The following is a 20964-nucleotide window of genomic DNA, read 5'->3' on the forward strand; positions in this document are numbered from 1 at the left end:
CGACGGGTTATTGATGTCAAGGACTAAAGTTACGCTATCTGATACACGCAATTTTAAATGTGTAAGCATTTCTATACCTATCCAATGAGAAACCGGTCGGTCACGTAAGACGAATGCAATGGCTTATACCCCCAAAACAATGGCTCATACCACCGTAAGGCAGAGGCTACAAGCGCTCAGCAAAGTGAAGAGCATATTTTCATTGAAATCCCCCATACAACACACATAACAGCGCACTTTCCAATAAAGAACACCCTCAAAACAAGCATCCGAACCATCAATACAGCATTGCGTGCCCCTTTCAACAGTTGTAGTGGTTATCAACTTCCGCAAGTTGATAACGACCGATAAGGGTTGATAAGGGTCGGATGTAATCTGGTAACGTTCATAACGACCGATAAAGCTTGATAAGTGTTAATGCTGGTCGGATAATGTTTGATAAGATGGATGATAACACAGCGCTGCGTGGAGATTAGTGTGCAGCACTATGCTTACGCACACGTAGGCGACTGCAGTGGAGTTTCTGCATGAACGATTTAAAAATATATTTATGATCTAAACAAACAACACCCCATATTGTTCTACCGACGCTGTTCGCATACACTAAAGGCATGCGCCGTCAAACGAATGTGGCTCTGCAAGTTGCACAGCTCAGTTCCGATTTCGGTACTTGGTGTTTTGGTTACGTAAAGTTATTTCCAAATTTGTAACTGAAACGACATACAGCACGTGCAACAGGAGGATCAATATAATTTGAAAAAAAATGTCACAGTTTCGCCCTAAGGGCGAAGCAATGAATGCGATAGCAACACAGCAATGTCATACGAAGTAAGGTGAGCGGCTTTGGTAGCAACAACACGCAGAACTGTTGTCGACGCCATCGGCGTTTTGCCCGCGTTCGCTCAAAATGCGTGCGGCGTTGGTGACTGTTGCCGGAGCCTCTGATATAAATAGGCACTGCGTGCCGCAGCTAAACGTCGCCTCCCTTCCCTCCCCCTCCCCCACGGCCTCTCGCTCGTTGGAAGAAGGCGCGTTTGCTCTACATACATGGTGATTGTGAAGGAGAACAGAGACGCCTACTTCTGCAGCCCTTAAGCGAGCACGGCGCAGAACGCGCGTTTGTTCTCCGCCGTGCGTTCACTCCCCGTGAAAGACGCGCCCCTCGCGCCCTTTCACTCGCACATACAGCGTTCGGCGCGCGGCGACGATTTCTTCTCCAAATGACGTCATACGGAACCTCACGGCGACGGCGACGGCGACGGCGACGCCGACGGCAGAAATCTGCTTTTGAGTGTCCATATAATTGCTATCGCAATAAAATAAACACTCGCCCAATCATATTGTAAAGCACCAGAGTTGCAGGCTAAGTCGGTTCCCCTCGTTCTTATTCAGCTCAGAGTCTAGCAAGTTACTTATTAAGACGCTAATACAGATACTGGGACCTTACGCCAGAATGAATGTTTTGTCGTGCAGTCGTATTCGTGCTTGCCGTATGGACCCCGTGCCCTGCATCTCTCCGTCACCCTTTGCGGCGTCGCCTACCCCGTCGCATGTGCACTGGCCATGTTTGTCGCATTGCGCCGGATGTGGAATCTGTGGGCGCAGACGCTGGTGGGTACGTTAGGTGCCATCTACATCACGCTGACCGCAGCCACCAGCCCCAACTCGCCGCTTGTGGACACCGACGCTGGAGCATTCCTAGTGGTAAGAGCACCGAATCAGTTTGTGCGAGTCAGTGAGAACACAGGCCACGTCACGGTGAGGATGACGTGTTGCCGAGGAGATGTCAAAACGCGAGCGCCAAACTTCGAGCGCTGGTTGAAAATAAACCATAAGTTTAGTTCGGCCGTTTCTCTAATGCGACGTTTTGTCTTTTCTTGCAGAGAACCGTGTAATTTTACAGGCATTATATTATATCGAAATTTCTTCTACAATGAGCAGATTTTTTTCTATTTTCCTCTTATCGGAATTTTACCGCTCGTTCATCATTTGGCCACGATAGCGCGCTACGTATTCATTCTGGTGTCGAAGTTTTGGCGCATGCCTTCAAGATTTACACATGGTCGGCACACGGTTGCACTATTGTTTATGAAATGGAATAAAGGTGTCTTGATACGAATACCAAATTGTAGCATGAACAAAGACCCTGCACAACCATTATAATCATCGAAAATGCATGGCCCGAAAAACGTACGTGGTGCGTGAGAACCAGTAAACAAGACATCTGTGGGAATAATGCTTATTACCACGCATAAGTTGTGCCTCCTGCTGCTTGCGCGATGCTTTTAGTGGTAGTATTATTCATTTTGTAAGCTAACTTCATCATCTGATATTTACCTTTAGGCTATCAAGCTACTCTAGCTACTTGTCCGCTCCTTCTTCTGGGCTCACATTTCAAAGCATTATAAACTGGAGTGTTAAATTGGGAACTGCACTTCAATCAACTAAAAGAACAGGCTGGCTCAGGAAGGGATATTCTACGATGGATCATAACCATGTAATCAATCAGGTAGTCGAGAAACCTGCGGATTACAATCAAGCTGTCTATATGGCTTTCATAGATTATGAAAAGGCATTTGATTCAGTAGAGATGCCAGCAGTCATAGATGCATTGCGTAATCAAGGAGTACAGGAAGCATGCGTAAATATCTTGGGAAATATCTACGAAGATTCCACAGCTACCTTGGTTCTCCACATAAAAAAGTAGAAAGAGACCTATCAAGAAAGGGGTCAGGCAAGGAGACACAATCTCTCCAATGCTATTCACTGCATGCTTAGAAGTATTCAAAAGCTCTTAGACTGGGAAAGCTTAGTAGTGAGAATCAATGGCGAATATCTCAGCAACCTTCTGTTTGCAAATGACATTGTCTTATTCAGCAACAATGGGGACGAATTACAACCAATTATGGCGGACCTTAACCGAGAATGTGTAAGAGTGGGGTTGAATATTAATATGCAGAAGACAAAGATAATGCTCAATGGCCTGGCAAGCGAACAAGAATTCAGGATCGCCAGTCAGCCTCTAGAGTCTGTAAAGGAGTACGTTTAGCTAGGTCAGTTATTCAAAGTGGACTCTGCTCACGATAATGAAATATACAGAAGAATAAAATTGGGTTGGAGTGCATACGGCAGGCATTGCCAAATCCTGACTGGGAGCTTACCAGTGTCGTTGAAAAGAAAAGTGTACAATCATTGCACTCTAACGGTGCTAACACATGGGGCAGAAACTAGGAGGTTAACAGAGAAGCTCGAGAGCAAATTAAGGACCGCACAAAGAGCGATGGAACGAAACATATTTGGCCTAACGCTAAGAGATGGGGAGAGCGCGGTGTGGATCAGAGACCTAAAGGGGATAGCCTATACTCTAATTGACAATAAGAGAAAAAAATGGAGCTGGGCAGGCCATGTAATGCGTAGGATGGATAGCCGGTGGACCATTAGAGTTACAGAATGGATCCCAAGACAAGGCAAGCGCAGTCAAGGATAGCAGAAAAGCTGGTGGGGTGAAGTTAGGAAATTTGAACGTGCAAGTTGGAATTAGCTAGCGCAAGACAGGGGAAATTTGAGATCACAGGGAGAGGCCATTGTCCTGCAGTGGACATATATATAGGCTGATGATGATGATGAAAGAAGTACATTATCCTTTTCATAAGAAACCACAAAACCCCACAGGTCAACAAGTCACAAAGCTACTGGGTAATAATATATGAACAAGCTAACAAACATTTTTCTAAAGTTGGGTTGACGGCTGACTCAGATTGCTCTTTAAAATTCCTGTTTTCTTCTGATCGAAAAATGACCAATAAATGTTTCTGCTGGTCGGTCATCGTGTGCTGCAATGTATGCGTACACTCGCTGTTCACACGACGATCTACCACTGTGTTACTCACAATTATTCAAAACATTTTACATTTACTCGTGTTTATTTGTGCAGCACATTGACTGTCCAATCAGTGTGGCCAGGTTTGGCTATATATAGCCAAATTGGGCTACGGGCAAATTTTTTTGGCATCGACTTGGACGAGTTGGCTATGTGGCTATATTTGGGCAACTGAAAATCTGCGACTTGGCTGCGCTTGGGCTATAAGTGGCGCCCTAATCCACGCTCCAGAGGTGGCTGTGATCGGGTAGAAATCTCAAAGGCTGCGATACAGCTGGCTGAGCCGGCCACGTAGCTGTGCGTGTGTGAGTGCGCGAAATGACCTCCCCCCCCCCCCCCCCCCCCCGTCTTTCCTTCCCTCTCTGCGCCGTTGTCCGAGCCGGCGGCTAGTATCTTTGGTGCACTGAAACTTAGACCCCGCTTGACCGTTAGGCACCCGTCCCCGGGCATAGGGATGAACCTGGGAGTATTAGGATTTTCACAGTTCACTGTACTAACGTGGCTATGTTCATGAAGGGAGAGCAGTAACATAGGGTTGGGGCCGTCGGGCGATCATGGCGCCGACATGGAAGAAGGGAAGCACGGGTGGATGACACGCTCCGGTGTGCTCATGGCCATGTCTTCCGGATGAAGTATCGCGCCGGGCACAGCTTCCGACCTACCCCACATTTCTGGCGCGGAGCTTTACTGCCATTTTCCTTTTCCTGTTAGATGAAATTTTCTTTGTGCTTAGATTCGAGATTAATTTCGATAGGTTGGACGTAAGATCGGATCCTCCTCAAAGAGGAGAATCCAAACATGGGGAAGTGGGCCAAGTATGCGAGAACGTATAAAAAAGAATGGGAGCAAGACCCTGACCCAAAGGTGGGTTCTGGTGCTTTTACTTCTAGATTGTTTGCCCGTAACGTCATGGATGCAGATACTCATTCTGCTAATATCGAAACATGTTTGCCACGATGACATATCAGTGCACCACGTCACATTAACTTCGCCCACCGTGTTAGCTTAACTTGTGATGTGTCGTGCTGCTGGCTCGAGGACGCGGGTTTGATTCCCGGCCACGCCGGCCGCATTTCTATCAAGGCGAAATGCCGGAACACTCGTGTAATTAGGTGGACGTCAAAGAACCTGAGGTGGCCGAAATTAATCCGGAGTCCCCTACTGCGTCATGCCTCGCAATCATATCGTGATTTTGGGACGGAAAACCCCAGCAATTATTAGAGCTTTAGAATATGGCCCTCGAACGTATTGGGGCCCCAAAGAAATAGCGCCGAAGCCACTGCGCATGCTCAACATGGAAACTGTGTTTGGGTTTTGCATCGGGCACGCTATTTCATCGATTTAGCGGGAGCCCCAACAGCTGCCCCAAAAGCTTTTGTCAACAAACATGGCGGCGCCCATCGAAGCGACGGCTCCAATTTAGCACAAAACTGGGCTCGATTCGCGGTAATGCGGGAAGTTCGTAAGTTAGAAGAAGTGAATGCGGTTATTGCTTTGTCTCAACTTACATGTGTAATGAAGATTTATTCAGTATACGCCGCTGATTCCGAATTCAATTGTCCATTTCATGGCTCCTAGGCATATCACGGATTGACTTGGCTGGGTGAAGATGCGTAAAGTTGGTTACTCAAAACTGAGCGCAACAAGTTGCATGTTGCTAATACAATGAGTTCTAAAATATAATTGAAGGCGAAAACACGAAAGTCTAAATTACTTTTTTGTCACAAAATTGCATATTTCATTTTAATATTTATAACAGCTTTTCTTTGACGCCGTAGTGATGCTGAAATGCAACACGCTATCCACAAACGAAAAACTCCTATTCCAAAACTCTTCATTCCTGCATGCCTCAACGCTAACACCCGCAAAGCTCTTTGGGGTCCCAAACTTTAGGGGCCCCTATTCTAAAATGTTATTAGCCATAAACATGGTTTGCTTTTGGACAGTAACCGGTTTTGACCGCATTGCCACTGTTTTGTATTTGGTGTTTGCTGTTATGAAAAAGCTGTTTTACCCTTTCTTTACCATTGCTCGTTGTACGCCGTCGCGGCTTTTACCCTTTCGATCGAGTTAGTTCGGCACGTGCTCGTCGCCAAAAACGACTGCGCGCTTCTCACACTAGTGTGCCGTATTGCGCAGTAATCATTTAAAGCTCCGATTACACCGATTCAGACAATGAGTGGCATCTGTTGGCTGTCCCTTTTCTTAACGCATGTTCTTGGCGTGCTAGAGACCTAAGATGGCGGGCAGATTGATGTATATTGACACTATATAGCTAGTGTGTGTCCCAGCTAATCCGGGCCAAGCTAATTGAAAAACGAAAACCAGAAAATGAGAAAACAAGATAGGACGATGAGACAAATAATGCGAGATATCATAGCGCGAAAGCCTTGTTTTAGCTCATCAAAAAAGAAGCCGTGAGCACGTCGCCGTCGCAGATCGCTGGACAGCTGAGAGATCGATGACACTGAACATTATTTTGTGTTCACGACAGCTAAAAAGTAGAGTTCGTAGTTAATATTACTGTAAATAACTCAAAATAATAACTTAGTACTATCTGTCATAAACTAAAAGCACTGATTTCACCTTTCGCAGCGATTCGCTGGAACTTAAGAGCTACCAGGCCAACCACAAAATGTTCTGTGCAATCATGATGTCGCTTTTGTTGATGTAAAGGGCCGACCGTCATGGCGGCACGGACATTTTGTTACGACGGCTTGTGCAAAAAAGGATTGCCGTAGTCGAATGGGAAAATGTATACAAAAATAATATTGCAAATAAAAATGGCTATATTTGGCTACGTAATATTTTGCACTTTTTTTTCTGTTTGGCTACATTTGGGCTACAACTTCTCTGGCTTTTGGCTACGCCGCCTCGTCGGACCTGGCAACACTGTGTCCAATGTGTACCGGCCGCGGTGGCTTAGCGACTGTTGTGTTGGGCTGCTAAACATGAGATCGCAGGATCGAATCACGGCCGCAGCGGCCGCATTTCGATGAAGGCGAAATGCAAGAACGTCCATATCCTTTGCATTGGGGGCACGTTAAAAACTTCCGGGGGGTCAAAATTAATCCGGAGTGCCCCACTGCGGCGTGCCTCATAATCAGCTTCGGGTTTCGGCACGTAAAACCCCAGAATTCAATTTAATTCAATTGCCTAATGTGTATACGCTCAAGAGAGCGTAACCATTGCAGACGAGTTTTCAGCTCATCATGCCACTTCACTTGTACACTGTGCAATCATTGTTCAATGTATCCAATGTATTGTTGTTTAGTCACTTTTCCTTAGATATTTTTGAACTTCCGCCGATGCTGCTAATTCCGGCTCCAGTATTGTTCGATCCACAAATTGTTCCACCTGCCTTTTCACACCATATTACCCATACGCTCCGCGCGAGTTTGTGCTCTATGAGTCTATTGGGTCAGTATATTGCTGAATTTGCCACAACCCTATTAACGGGTGTTTCTGCGAGGATTTTGAGCGTTTTTTTAAATCGCCTTCGGCAGATAGTACAATTCTAGTCCTGGAGTTGGTCTACTCGAAGAGGCTGACATTACTTGCACGTGCAATAGAAATCCATAATCGGCCAATATAGCATCGGTGGTTCAGCTTTAGCTGATTATCTTAGGGCATATAAAGCAATTTACAAATTCTAGTCGGGCAGAGAATGCATTTTGGGATGACATGAGCTTCGATACATGACTTCCCAAAATTTCAAATAAATACATTTTGGTCCAGTTGCATAACTGGACTGCATAAAACGAAATCTTGTAAAAAAACTAAGTGGAACGATAGTGCATTTTTACCTCAAGTTTGATGGCAGATATCGCGATAATGGTGATGAACCTTGCAGTCTCACCGGCTACAATTTGTAAATTCCAGTATCTGTCCTAAGGTAAATAGTTAAAGGGGTAACGGCGCACACAGACGGGGACAGAGTGCAGAACAACAGGTCACAACACTAGTATCCTGTTGTTCTTCACTCTGTACCCGCCCGTGTGCGCTGTACCCATCAGGACGTTTACCATCTAACCCACGAAGACATCCTTGTAACTAGTTAAAATTCTTATTAGTGAACTTTTGTTACGTAATCGATTATGTATTTCAATTTTTCGTGCGAATTTCGCCTTTTCGTTAAGGTCAGCTCCACTAGAATTTCGCTATGTGCCACACATTTTTATTTTATTTTATTAAGGTTGTGCGAACATTCTGAATCTCGAATACAGATCGAATAGTCCGTGCTATATTGTCGATATTCTATTCTAGAATTCACTATTTGAAGTGGCCAAATATTTGTTCCATTCTAGTATATAACAGATAAAACCACTTATTCGACTCTCGAGGGAGAAAAAAAACGTTATATGCGAGTAGTGTTCCGAATTATTCTGCTGCAAGATATCTGCAATTGTTGCGCATAGATACCTGTTCTTGAGCCAGCGCACTGGGCAGATAACTTGTGTTCAATAGTTTTCGCTCACTCAATAAGAATGGCTCGCTTTTAGGCAGCCTGTGCACAAACTTTCTCCGATTTGTGCGTTGGACAGCCTTACTACGTTCGCGTTTATTTAAAACAATTTGCGGTGTTGGGGTGTCCTTCAGCGAACGCAACACTGTACGTGCACCCTTTTTCATTACTGTCATTGTAATGGTCGTCCATATAATTCATTTACAAGCTGCTCAGTTGTCCAGACGTCTAATTGTGAACGATATTACATGCATGTGCCAGTCTATATACCATTTTTTTTTACAGCGAAGTGTATACCTCTCGCTGGTCGGAAAATTTCGTGGCGTGAACACAAAACTCCATACCCCATACCAGCTGTGCGATAGCTTCGCCGAGCTGGGGGAGAGAGGGGTGAGAGAGAGTGAAAGCAGAGTACAAAAACAGGATCGCTCAGCATAGCGGATGCAAGGTGGAGACGAGAAGTGTGGGCATGTGGTTGCGGGACGCGTAGAGCTGCAGCCGATCGCGTTTCCCCGCGTTCGCGCCAAACGCACCTGGTGTCCGTGATAGGGAGCTTGCATCTATACGCTCCTCCCTAGGCTCCCTAATCCGTCAATGTAGCCGATGCCTCTGGCGGCGGCTCGCCAAGTTTCTACCAGACAGCTGGACACTAGTTGCTTACGAAAGACTGAAGCGAGAGCTAGGGAAGCTGAAACCAAGCGTCGCACAAGAGAACATCCCGAGTTTAGACTGACGTAAGCCGAGAGTTCGCGTAGGTGAGGCAATGAAGATCCGGAGGCTTGTGAACGTGGCCGGTTGAATTCATCGCGAAACTACGCAGAACATCGCGAAGAAATCCTGAGCGACAGGAAACTAAGTTTGTGGTTTGCCGCTACTTTACTAGGTTTTCCCCAGCTCCACTTGTCTCTGGTGTTTGCGGTAGCAGAGCGACGCCTAACTTTTACAGCGAAGCTGTATACCGCTCGTTGGTCGGAAAATTTCGTGGCGTAAACATAAAACACTAGGTAAACAATTGAAGGCAAACGGCATATCTTTCGTTGCAATCACGCATACAGCATATATATATATATATATATATATATATATATATATATATATATATATATATATATATATATAGTGACGCGCCACCAAACTTTCATAAATAAAGGGAGACCCGTCTAGTAACTCATTCACTTCATTCTAAGACTGCCATGGGTAGACCACGGAACTTAGGCACCAAAACAGCGTCAATGCAATGCTCGACCATGTGTGGTGTTTGATACAGCTTCGCTGGACATTCACGTTTGCAGGGCAGGATGGCGGCCAATTATTTTTTCTGGAACATTCTTATTTGATTAGATCCTCAAATAGCGCCGTTCATGCGTCGTTAATTTTCATTTATACACGGGGAACATTTGGCTGACGTGCTTCTGTTGTCACGGGTCTTCCGCTTCAAAAAACAGCTATAGCTCACAGCGCACAGCAACGGCTTGTTATTGAGAAGATCGCGGGTTTCGCTGTGAGAATTTATAGAACTGTAGTTACGACTGACGCCTGTTTTCTTTTTTGTTTTGATGTTTTTTTTTTCAGTGAGGGCACGCTCCACAGGTGCCCGTTTTGCTAACAGTTGGTAGAATGGAGCATATGACACAGAAGATAAACAGAATTCACGATTGATGCTGCGACATCTCTTATGTTTGCCTCACGAGGACACTGAACACGGTGCCGCACCAGCTGTCGTTATTGCCTCTCTGTCGCTGCCACACACTGCTGACATTGAGCGCACTCGCAGCAGTTGTTGCCTGCCACGCTAACACGCGTCGCGTGTGCAATGCTCTCAACGCTGATTTTTTATCTATAGTTTCCCTGTGTTATGGCTCGTGTGACAAAAAGCTTCCGCTACGGAGCATGTAAATGCCGTTCTAACATCGAATCTTGAGATCTTTAGCTTGGCAACAAAAATGTCTCGCCTCCAAAACTGCATAATGCGAGATTACTTGAAAACACGCTAGTGTGTTTTGTGTTGTGCCTGTGAACGAAATATATCGAACGACATTGCACTTAGGCGTGCGCCAATGTGAAATAAGATGGTCGATCCAAACGTCAGAGAGGAAAGTGAAGCACGCAGCGTAGCGGGAACAGGATCACCAAACGATGTTTTCCGCAACAGGCTGCCATTTTAACCTAGGGAAATCAACGTGGTTCTGGTCTTCGCCAGAGTAGTCGATATGATGCAGACATCCAGGTCTTGATCCTGCAAAATTGACTCATGTTCGATAACTTACAGTATTTTGGCCGGAATGTGCTCGTCATTCAAAAATTGTGCTAAGAGCGCGAAACTTTGATGTCGCAACGCGCTGTCTGCAGATGTTCTGGACATACGCAAGTTCGTGAATGTGGAACAATGTACTCTTTGGACACTATACTATCGACGGGCAGCCAGTGAGCTCTAATATTTGAAATTCCCGCGGTAGCGTCCGAGTGACACATAGCACTGCGAGCAGCAAGTCATTAGGCTGAAAGAAGATAAAAAAATGTGGTTGATCCCTCTTATATAGGAATCGGTATAGAACACGAAAGTGAAACGTGTCTTCACAGAAGTAGTGTAATGTTTATTGCACATTGATATATAATGTCTATTGGTGTTTTGTGGCTAAAGCGCCCTTAGGCGTTGATGCACCCACGCTGACGCCTGGTGGCACGTCTCCTCCATCACGACTACCAACGTCGATGACCATGAGCAACCGTCGTGCATATGGAAGCTGCACTACGCTGCACACGCTAGCACAACGCGAAAGACGAAGCACGTAACTGACACACTAATACAACGCGCAAGACAAAGCACGTAACTGAATCGTCACCGAGTCAAATCAGCGCGTACAGCGCGTCGTAATTGCAGCCTCCGCGATCAACTTCAGAAACATTTTCAGAGCTAATTGCGGAGGCCACGCTCCGCTGTGCTGAGTACGGTGAACGCCACCTAGTAGTGCTTCTGCGAGAACGCGTTGGTAGTGCTTCTTGATGCCAGCGTCCCTTCGAATGCTGGCATCGAGGCGTCGTAGTGCTGAGACCACCGAAGCGTTCACTGTCGGTGCGCGTTAGTGTCATAATGCAGTACTTCTCTTTTCTGCTCGTAGGCGGCGGCACCGCCCCGAGCAAGAGCGCGGGTACACGGAGGAGTGTTAGATATATAAGGCGCGTCTGTGTAGCTCTCTGCAAATGCGTTTGTGGCGCAATGGGTTAAACGCTCGGCGATCTATCGTCGCGGACCGAGAGGTCGTGGGTTCAATTTCCAAATTTTGCATGTTTGTGGAACTTTTTCTTCTGGTTTCTTTCTTTGTATTATGTTCTATGACGTATTTCCGTGACGGAAATACGTCAGTGAAGTCTTGGTGGACCCCGGCATAAAACACTTTCGTGTTAAAAAGCACGTTCCACTCTGTGCAATAACCACCGAACGCACGTTAACTTTACCAACTAATTAAATATTCGTCAGAAGCGTGCGGCCACAGCCCAACCAATCCTTCAGCCTCACCATTAGGCTTATGTCTACCATTGCTTGTTTGATTTCGAGACTGTGTTGTAAAGATAACAACAATTCTGTATCTACACAGTGTGTCTTTACAGCGTAAGCTGTTAGGGGCTCATTACAATAGCCGTTTCTGTTGGCGATGGAGCCCACCTCCGCTGCCGCAGGTGTCCGGTGTCCGTAGCAGCTATCGCCGCGAATGAGAAAAAAGAGATACCTAGTTCCCGCCCAGATCGAACACGGGCCCGCTGCGCGGGACTCAGTTATTCTGCCACTGAGCCACGTCTGAGCTTTCTTTTCTTCTTTATTGCATAGAATTATGAGTAGTTTCATGCGAAAACTAGTTAGGTTACATTTATACACATATGAAAAACAAGTGCACACATGTCAAGCAGTCCAATGAAAGCTCAAAAATCGGGCAAACAAACGCAAGCGTCCCCATACGAAATCCACTCAGCATTTGAGCAGCCTCTTCTCGAAAGACAAACCTTGTCGAGTGAGGTGGCTCGGCATATGTGTCGGTCATTCGGCTTCTCCATAATGAATAGAGTCCTAATAAGATAAACAAATGAAATGGTGTATTACTGATTGTCTTTTTGAAAGGAAGGAACCGGATACCCTAAGATTTGAGAGGAAATCCTTTTTGTGAGAGTTCTTTGTAAAATGTCCCAAAAATAAAATGATTCTTGACAAAGAATAAAGCAATGTGCTATTGTCTCTGGTTGATTGCAAAGTATACAATTTGTACTCCAGAGTGCATATAATCTTTTTTCATGAAGGCATGTTTTAACTGGCAGGGTGGAAATGTGCCGTTTAAAAAATAATGTTTTGCTGCTGGCGTTATATACATTCTACACCTGGTAGCTTGCGGGGGGAAAATGGTCTTTAAACGCGTCCAAGCGCGCGAGGAGACACACGATGTGACATGCGTGCCCCATAGCGTAGATACGTGCACACGTTTCGTTGCAGTTGCATATTATAGCACCAGGTAGAACGCCATGTAGCAGATGTACAAGTAGCCATACAAGGTCGTTAGAGAGGGTTTGCGTCAAAAAAAAGTTTAGGGAAATGTATAGCTGGATGCTCGAAAAAATATATCTTGTGCACCTGATCAAATCAAGGTGGCTATGTCACTATGTCATGGCCGCGTTTCAAAGGGGATGTCAATAAATCATCATCATCATTAGCATTGTATCGTGCTACTTGCATTGTGATGTGAGATGCGCGCCAGGTAGAGTTTACACGTGCGCCCTTTGCAATGCAGATGCATATTAGTACACCAAGTGGCACGCCATGTAACAGTTGCATATGTAGCGGTAAAACGTGGATAGGGAAGCATTGAGGATGAAAACAAGATTATGGAGACGCATAAATATTCCTTTAAGAGAAACATGTATGCAATACCAGACTAATTCAAGCAGGTTAGGTGACTGCCACCGTCCCGTTTCGGTGGTAATGCCATTAAATCATCATGATCATTAACATCGTACCCTTTGATACGATGACAATGATTTAATGCCCTCCCCTTTGAAACGGGGCGGTGACAAATAGTCACCTAGGCTGCGTGATTTCATCAGGTATGCTATGCATGTTTTTATCTAGAATTTTTGCATACATTACTTCAATTTTTTTACAAATATAGCTTGTACCTTGTATGACTAAGAGGTCAAATCAGGTCACATCAATTTCTTCGCTGCTTTTTTTTCCTCAACACTCTAAGCGTCTCTTGCTTATCTCGACTGCTGAACGGTTGACGCTTCCGTCCACTTTAGCCCAATCGCTTCTGGAAACTGTACGTTACCTACTGTTCTCACTGGGTGAATCCCTTCACATTCCATTCGGGCGAGTTGTGTGGTCTCTGGATCTTTACTGCAGCATACACATGCCTCATCTAGATATAAATATTTGCTCCGGTATGTTTTGGTTCTTAGGCAACCAGCTCGAGCCTCAAATAGCAAGGCACTGCCCTTTGTGTTATCGAACATATTTTTCTTTCTAATTTCTTTCTTCTCATTTTTCTAAATCTTCATGGTCCTTTTTGTTTCCATTCTTTGCATCCAATTCACCGTCTCTATTACTCTCACTTCATTTCTGATGACTCTTGGTTGTCTATTTAAAGTTTGAATTATTCTCTACTTAGTTGCCAACATTATTGACCTCTTCCTTTATTGTGTGTCCGCGCTTTTCATCTACATATACCTGTGCATTTTAGCCGCCCATTTAGTTTTATCCATGTTCCTGGGTCTTTCCTCAAAACTAATTTTGCTCTGTGCTTCTCTTACTTCAAAAGAGGCCCAAGCCATGTCACCATGCACTAGAGCGCTGCACGGGCCCGGCTCGGGCCCGGCCATTTAAAGGTTTACCCGCCCGAGCCCAGCCCGGTGACTCAAAGCGAGACCAGAGCCTGACCCGAGCCCGAAAACAAGTGTCACCTACTGACCCGGCCCGGCCCGACGGCATATCAGGCCCGACGGAGGTCCGAACGTGCAATCGCGAATAAGGTGTTTCAAATAGCCACAATCGATGTTTTGTTGTGGCATTCTTCGCTAACAAGTACTTTAACATTCAGTAAAATAAGGTGTTTCAAATAGCCACAATCGATGTTTTGTTGTCGCATTCTTCGCTAACAAGTACTTTAACCTTCAGTAATTTGTTTTACAGAACGTTGTCAGGGCAGACAAAGATGTCCAGAAATACAGGTACGGTCAGTGTTAATTTTATTCAGCTGCAGCATACTGTACTTACTTTTTCTGCAAATACAGCGGTGGGAATCGCCAATAGCGCTTTGGAGAAGATATTCTATCAGGCAATATGACTTGTAGCACCTGTCCCCACTTAAGTAGAAGGATGCCATAGCAAGAGAAACACAGGATGAAAGCCAAATATATAGGCTTAGTTGCGGATGCATTGTTTTGCAGAATAATTTACAGTTTATTTTCTGCCTTCACATGTTGTTGTGCAAAAAAGCAAATGCCTAACAATGCCGGCAAATACGTGCACTGCGCTATCTTAGGGCACTGTAATTGACAAAGGAAACAAATCTCTTTTTCAGTTGACTAAGCAATATCTTCGCGGATTGCTCTAAGCATTGAGAAAGAAAACAAGATTACAGAGACGCATAAATATTGCTGTAATGAAAAACATGTATGCAATACCAGACTAATTCAAGCAGGCTAGGTGACTGTTTTCCACCGTCCCGTTTCGATGGGAATACAATTAAATCTTCGCGGAATACGACATCTTCGCGGATTGCTCACCTCGGTATGAGGCCAAGCATACGGCGACGACGGTGCCATGAAAGAAAGCACGCAGCGAACTCTTCGGCAATGGCGTCAACCGACCAAAATCATGCGTGAAAGGTTGCCAAACTAATTCGGCTGTCGGCGCCTCGGTCAGCCTCAGTCGCCCTCAGCGCCGGAAAGTAGTATCATTCAATCAGTAGCGACTTCTTCCACGAGCTTCACTCGACGGCAGTTGCGATGGAAACCGCCTTTCCGGAGCCAAGCAGTAGGAAATGGGGAAACGGCACCGTGAAGAGGCAAAGCGAATGGCAGAAAGTGCATTGAAGGCGCACCAGAGTGCTCAGTGTACCAAGAGGGGTGCCAATGCGGGCGCTTTGCTGGGACTTCTGCATTTGTGACCTGAGTAATATTGCTGGAACTCAAGGAAGTCTTAGCTCTTGCGCACGCCACTGCGATATTACAAATCGATCAAAATGATCACTCGTATCAAGGAGTACAGGAGGCATACGTGAATATCTTAGCAAACATCTACAAGGATTCCACAGCTACCTTGGTTCTCCATAAGAAAAGTAGAAAGTTACCTATAAAGAAAGGGGTCAGGCAAGGATACACAATCTCTCCAATGCTATTCACTGCATGATTAGAACAAGTATTCAAGCTCTTAGACTGGGAAGGCTTAGCAGTGAGGATCAACGGCGAATATCTCAGCAACCTTCGATTTGCAGATGACATTGTCCTATTCCGCAAGAGTGGAGACGAATTACAGCAAATGATTGAGGACCTTAATCGAGAAAGTGTAAAAATTGGGTTGAACATGAATATGCAGAAGACAAAGAAAATGTTCAATAGCCTGGCAAGTGAACAAGTATTCAGGATCGCCACTCAACCTCTAGAGTCTGCAAAGGAGTACGTTTATCTAGGTCAATTACTCACAGGGGACCCTGATCACGAGACAGAAATTTAGAGAAGAATAAAATTAGGTTGGAGTGCATATGGCAGGCATTGCCAAATCCTGACTGGGAGCTTACCACTGTCGGCATATGGGGCAGAAACTTGGAGGTTAACAAAGAAGCTCGAGAACAAGTTAAGGAGTGCACAAAGAGCGATGGAACGAAAAATCTTACGACTAACGTTAAGAGACAGGAAGAGAGCGGTGTGGATCAGAGAACAAACTGGCATAGCCGATATTCTAGTTGACATTAAGCGGAAGAAATGGAGCTGGGCAGGCCATGTAATGCGTAGGATGGATAACCGGTGGACCATTAGGGTTACAGAATGGATACCAAGAGAAGGGAAGCGCAGTCGAGGCCGGCAGAAAACCAGATGGGATGATGAAGTTGGGAAATTTGCAGGTGCAAGCCGGAATACGCTAGCGCTAGACAGGGGTAATTGGAGATCGCAGGGAGAGGCCTTCGTCCTGCAGTGGACATAAATATAGGCTGCAGATGATGATTATGACACGTTATGGCGCCTCCTCGCAAGGTATAAACCGCTGCTGAAGAAGCGAATCGTGAGTAATGCGCGCGGCGCGGCTGCAAGCAGGCAACATCGGGCTCAGCAGATCGCTGTGCAGAGAGCAGTACACACGGCAGCTCGCCCTCGACGCCGGGCGGACAGTTCAGATCGTTCTCGTGAAAATGACGCGAAGAGACTTCGCCGCGAACACCCTAAAGTGCATGGTGCCGAAAATGGGGCCCCTATGGAGCCGCTCCTCCAGCTTACGCTGTGACTGTGCTGCGTGTGCCGCGCAGGACTGTGACCTTTTTTATCTATGCTGTTATGATGAGCTGCAATCATTCTGTGAAAATAATGAATGCACTGCAATATTTCTATCGTCACCGTATTTTATTTGCAAATTACTACATCACTGTGCAAAACGCTTCGCAAAAGTCTTGCGGCTTCGAAAAGCAGCCACACTTTAACACTTCGAGCGCCATTGGGACAGTGGTCTTCGGCCACACAAATTACTAGCGATCATGTCCGGTGTGGAGCGAGGTGTGCAAATTACTGTAGATATTTTTTAAAGAATGTGTTTTATTATAGCTTATTCCAGAAAAACAGCATTTTACCTTTTGACACCGCGCTAATTTTCACTGGCGAGCACTGGGGGACGCTACGTGTTCATGTCCCTGATTCATCTGATTAGGCAAAATATTTAGTAAATGCTTCCAAATACTAAATTGCTTGGCTATTTGGAGCGATAATTGTGAGAAAGGGAGCGCTGAAGTCGTATAGGAGGAAAGAAGACTACATGAACAGGAAGGACGCTGGACACGCGCTCAGGTCATTTTCTTCTAGATAAAATGAAATTATCAAAAAGAAAAACAGGAAAATAGGGGGTTAGAAGGTATCCAGACCAACCCGTTAATTGTTTTTTATCGTAGCAAGATGACACAACCAACTGCATGGTCCGCACATCCGAAAAGAAAACGAAAGGAGGGATGAGGAGGAGTTCCACTGAAACGTCAGCGTCTATCAGGAATGGCAAATCTTTGTCCATCAGATGCCAGACGGCAAACTGATACAGAAATCAGCTTAAGAACTAATCTGGTCAGCCCCCGGGATTTCCCACTATGCTCCGCTTGGCGCTTCGGCATCCTCAGAAAGTCGTGACCATTCGTAATCCCAGCAGTGCGCCGACAGGTGCGCGCCGCTGCACAGAGCCTTCGAAGATGTTGAGCGCTCTCTTAATGAGTCTTTAACAGAGCGTCCCGGATGCCGGATATAGATTTTCCGCTCAACTAAGTGGAATCTTGTACACCTCCTTGTTGACACAACGGACACACGGCTTTGCGTATCTATTTTCACACGCCGATTTCATCTTTAGCCCACTTGCAAGGGCACACAGCCGGGATAACCTGTGAGGAGTTGTAAAGACGAGGTCTACTGACTTTAAACGCAATCCCTTTATTGCAATAGCAAAAAAGGGATCGAAGAATTTTCGCATGACATTTCAAACGCTCTGGACAGTGGAAATCAAATTGATGCCATTTTCATAGATTTTTCCAAGGCATTCTACTCTGTTACACATTCAAAACTTCTCCATAAACTTCGCGCTATACTAATAACTCATCCTTAGTTGACTGGATCGCTAGCTTTTTACATAACCGTTCCCAGTATGTCTCGTTTAATTCCTCAAACTCGTCTATAGTAAATGTGTCATCCGGAGTTCCCCAGGGCTCAGTCCTGGGGCCACTTTTGTTCTTATTGTATATAAATGATTTGCCAAACTATTTTTCCGCAAAAATACGCCTTTATGCTGACGACTGCGTGCTTTATAACGTAGTTAATACGAATGCTGATCACATATCACTTAACGATTCATTTGCCCAATTTTGCAGGTGGTGCGACAAATGGCAAATGGATATAAACTTTTTAAAAACAGTCACTTTATCCTTCAGTAAGCGCACCTCTATTTCTTTGTTTAATTATTCGTTTAATGGCTCTTGCCTTGCACCGGTGTCCGAATATAACTACCTTGGCCTCATCTTCACACCTAACATGTCGTGGTCAAGGCATATTTAATACATAAGCAATAAATCATCAAAGAAAATAGGCTATTTAAATCGCACATTGCGAAAAGCTCCACGTGAAACAAAGCTGCTAACATATAAATCGCTCATCCGACCCATTCTCGAATATGGCTGCCCCATCGGAACCCTTACAAGGTATCTGACATTAACACTCTCGAATTAGTTCAAAAGAAGGCAATCCGTTTCATATACCGCCGTTATGACTGGAACTTCTCACCCTCATCTCACATTGTTGCACTAGGTCTACAACCTCTGTCCGAGCGGCGCGATCGTGAATGTCTTAAATTGTTGCATATTCTCATTAACACCCCACGCTACTCATTAACGAACAACTATCTGTCTCCTGCTAAATTGAAACCTACAAGGAATAGCCACAAACTCAACCTTGCACCATTTCAACCGCGCACTAACTTAAAATTTAAGTACAGTTTCTTTCCTCGTACGATTGAAAAATGGAACTTAGTGCCAGGTGAAACTAGGTCGTTACCTTTACAGGAATTTTTATATCACTTAGGTTGATTCATGCTGTGTTTATGTTACTTGTATGTTTTATTTTGTAACAATTCTGATTTTCAAGGTGTTGAAGTTGAGTTGTGCGGACGAATGTTTTGATTTTGTATCTAATGTACACTCCCACTCCTGCGATAGCCCAATTGGGCTCCTGTATGTATAAATAAATAAATAAATAAATAACTAAATAAATAAATAAATAAATAAGTTGTATGGACACTTCAAACGGATTTCTTCAATCGCCGTCGTCGTCGCCGTGAGGTTCTGTATAAATTCCAATGGCGATAAAATCGTCGCCGCGTGCTGTATGCTGTGTGTGCGAGTGAAAGCGCGCGAGGGACACGCGCTTTCACGGAGAGCGAACGCACTGCGGAGAGCAAACGCGACCTTCGCGCGAAAGACCGTTGGAGGATGGGAGGAGGGCGACGTTGTGCTGCGGCACTAGCGGCACAAGGGGAACTGGTGACTCAGTCTCGCACGCGAAAGGATGAAAGCGGGAAAGCAGCGCGGGAGGGAAGGGGGGGTGGCTTCTACTCTGGCCGACACTGCGTACTTGTACTTTGCCCGGCTACGGCGGTCGCCCGCACCATATCGTGAAAGCGATCTGCAGACGGCTCATAGCTTTGTATGCGCTGTGCGTTCACCGCTCAGTTTCCGTTGAAGTGATAGACCACACGAACATTCGCTCGCTGCTGCCGCTGCGCTTGCTCACGTCAACGTTTTGACAGCCGTTGCCTGGGGGTGCAGGCGCATCAAGAGTGGGTCTACACGACTCTATTCAGCTTATGAATTTTATATTTCTGGCCAGGAGACGACACCTTACAATTGACGCCATATCAACGTATACCATCATACCTACTATAGCGCCTTTCGCTAATATTCAGTCAAGTTTGTTCTTTAAAAGAAACAAGTGCGGGACGGCTAAAACCAGTTGAAGGTGATGCCAAATTATTCATTCATTTATGTTGAGGGGTTCCGTAAACACAGACGTTTCCCATGAGCAGCAATAAAACAATATTGTAAAGGGAGGCTTCACCCCCTTCGACTTGAGCAATTTAAGTTTGACGGTGAATAGTCTTTAACGGTGAAACGTATTGATTGCAGTGGACCAACTCATGCAGATGTTAATGAATGAGTTACGCAGACGTTGAACAAACTAATAGAGGGTTTGTACGTTCTCCTTTCAAGGACTTGCATTGGGCCCGCAGCACTGACCCCTTTAGGCTCCGCTTCTTAGGAGGATCGTAATGTGTGCTTGAAGAAGGTAGAAAAAAACGCCAGAAAGCAGCGCAAAAGGCTCTATTTAGAAAAGATATATCAGTCTCTTGATGCCCCACCAGAAGTTGTTTAGAAATCTGATTCACCGCAAAAACGCACAAGGTCCATATGTGTAATTTTCTGGGAAAACGGCACCCGGCTGAACACTCGCGTTGTTCTTACAGTGCAACTTACAGTGCCAAAGTGTTTCATCCTTTTCTGTCAACGTTATAAATGTTTATTATTCCATCCCTCTTGATTAGCTGTTCAATTGTGTCAATGATTGCAAAAGAGCTTACGCAGTAACCCGGTTTCAAAACTTGTGTGCTGTCAGCATTACAGGTTCCTTCTGTTGCTTTCTCTCGGCCTGCGGTCCACGTATGCATCATAGAATTTCTTACATAAACAAGGAATCTGCATTATTTAAGGTATTGCTCCTGCTTTAAGTGATATTTATTTGGCCAGCCAAATTTGAAAGATACTTGAATAATGGCCTGTTTTATCTGTTTTTCGGTATGTTGATGACTATTTAGTTTTCATGAAATGTTATAAACAAATAGACATTG

At 45.2% G+C, this 20964-nt stretch overlaps 1 protein-coding gene across 2 annotated transcripts in view; it reads left to right on the forward strand.

Annotated features, from left to right (window-relative positions):
- Window positions 1–20964, forward strand: part of LOC119458422 (solute carrier family 52, riboflavin transporter, member 3-A-like) — a 41235-nt gene that overhangs the window by 14816 nt on the left and 5455 nt on the right. The window contains exon 4 of one of the 2 annotated variants that reach the window (XM_037720259.2): window positions 1474–1704. The exons of the other annotated variant lie outside the window; for it this stretch is intronic. Within the exon in view, the coding sequence (XP_037576187.2) occupies window positions 1474–1704 (231 nt within the window). The remainder of the gene's footprint in view (window positions 1–1473; window positions 1705–20964) is intronic. 2 annotated transcript variants of the gene reach the window in all.

Source organism: Dermacentor silvarum, chromosome 7 (assembly GCF_013339745.2).
Source record: "Dermacentor silvarum isolate Dsil-2018 chromosome 7, BIME_Dsil_1.4, whole genome shotgun sequence".
Lineage (NCBI taxonomy): Eukaryota > Metazoa > Arthropoda > Arachnida > Ixodida > Ixodidae > Dermacentor > Dermacentor silvarum.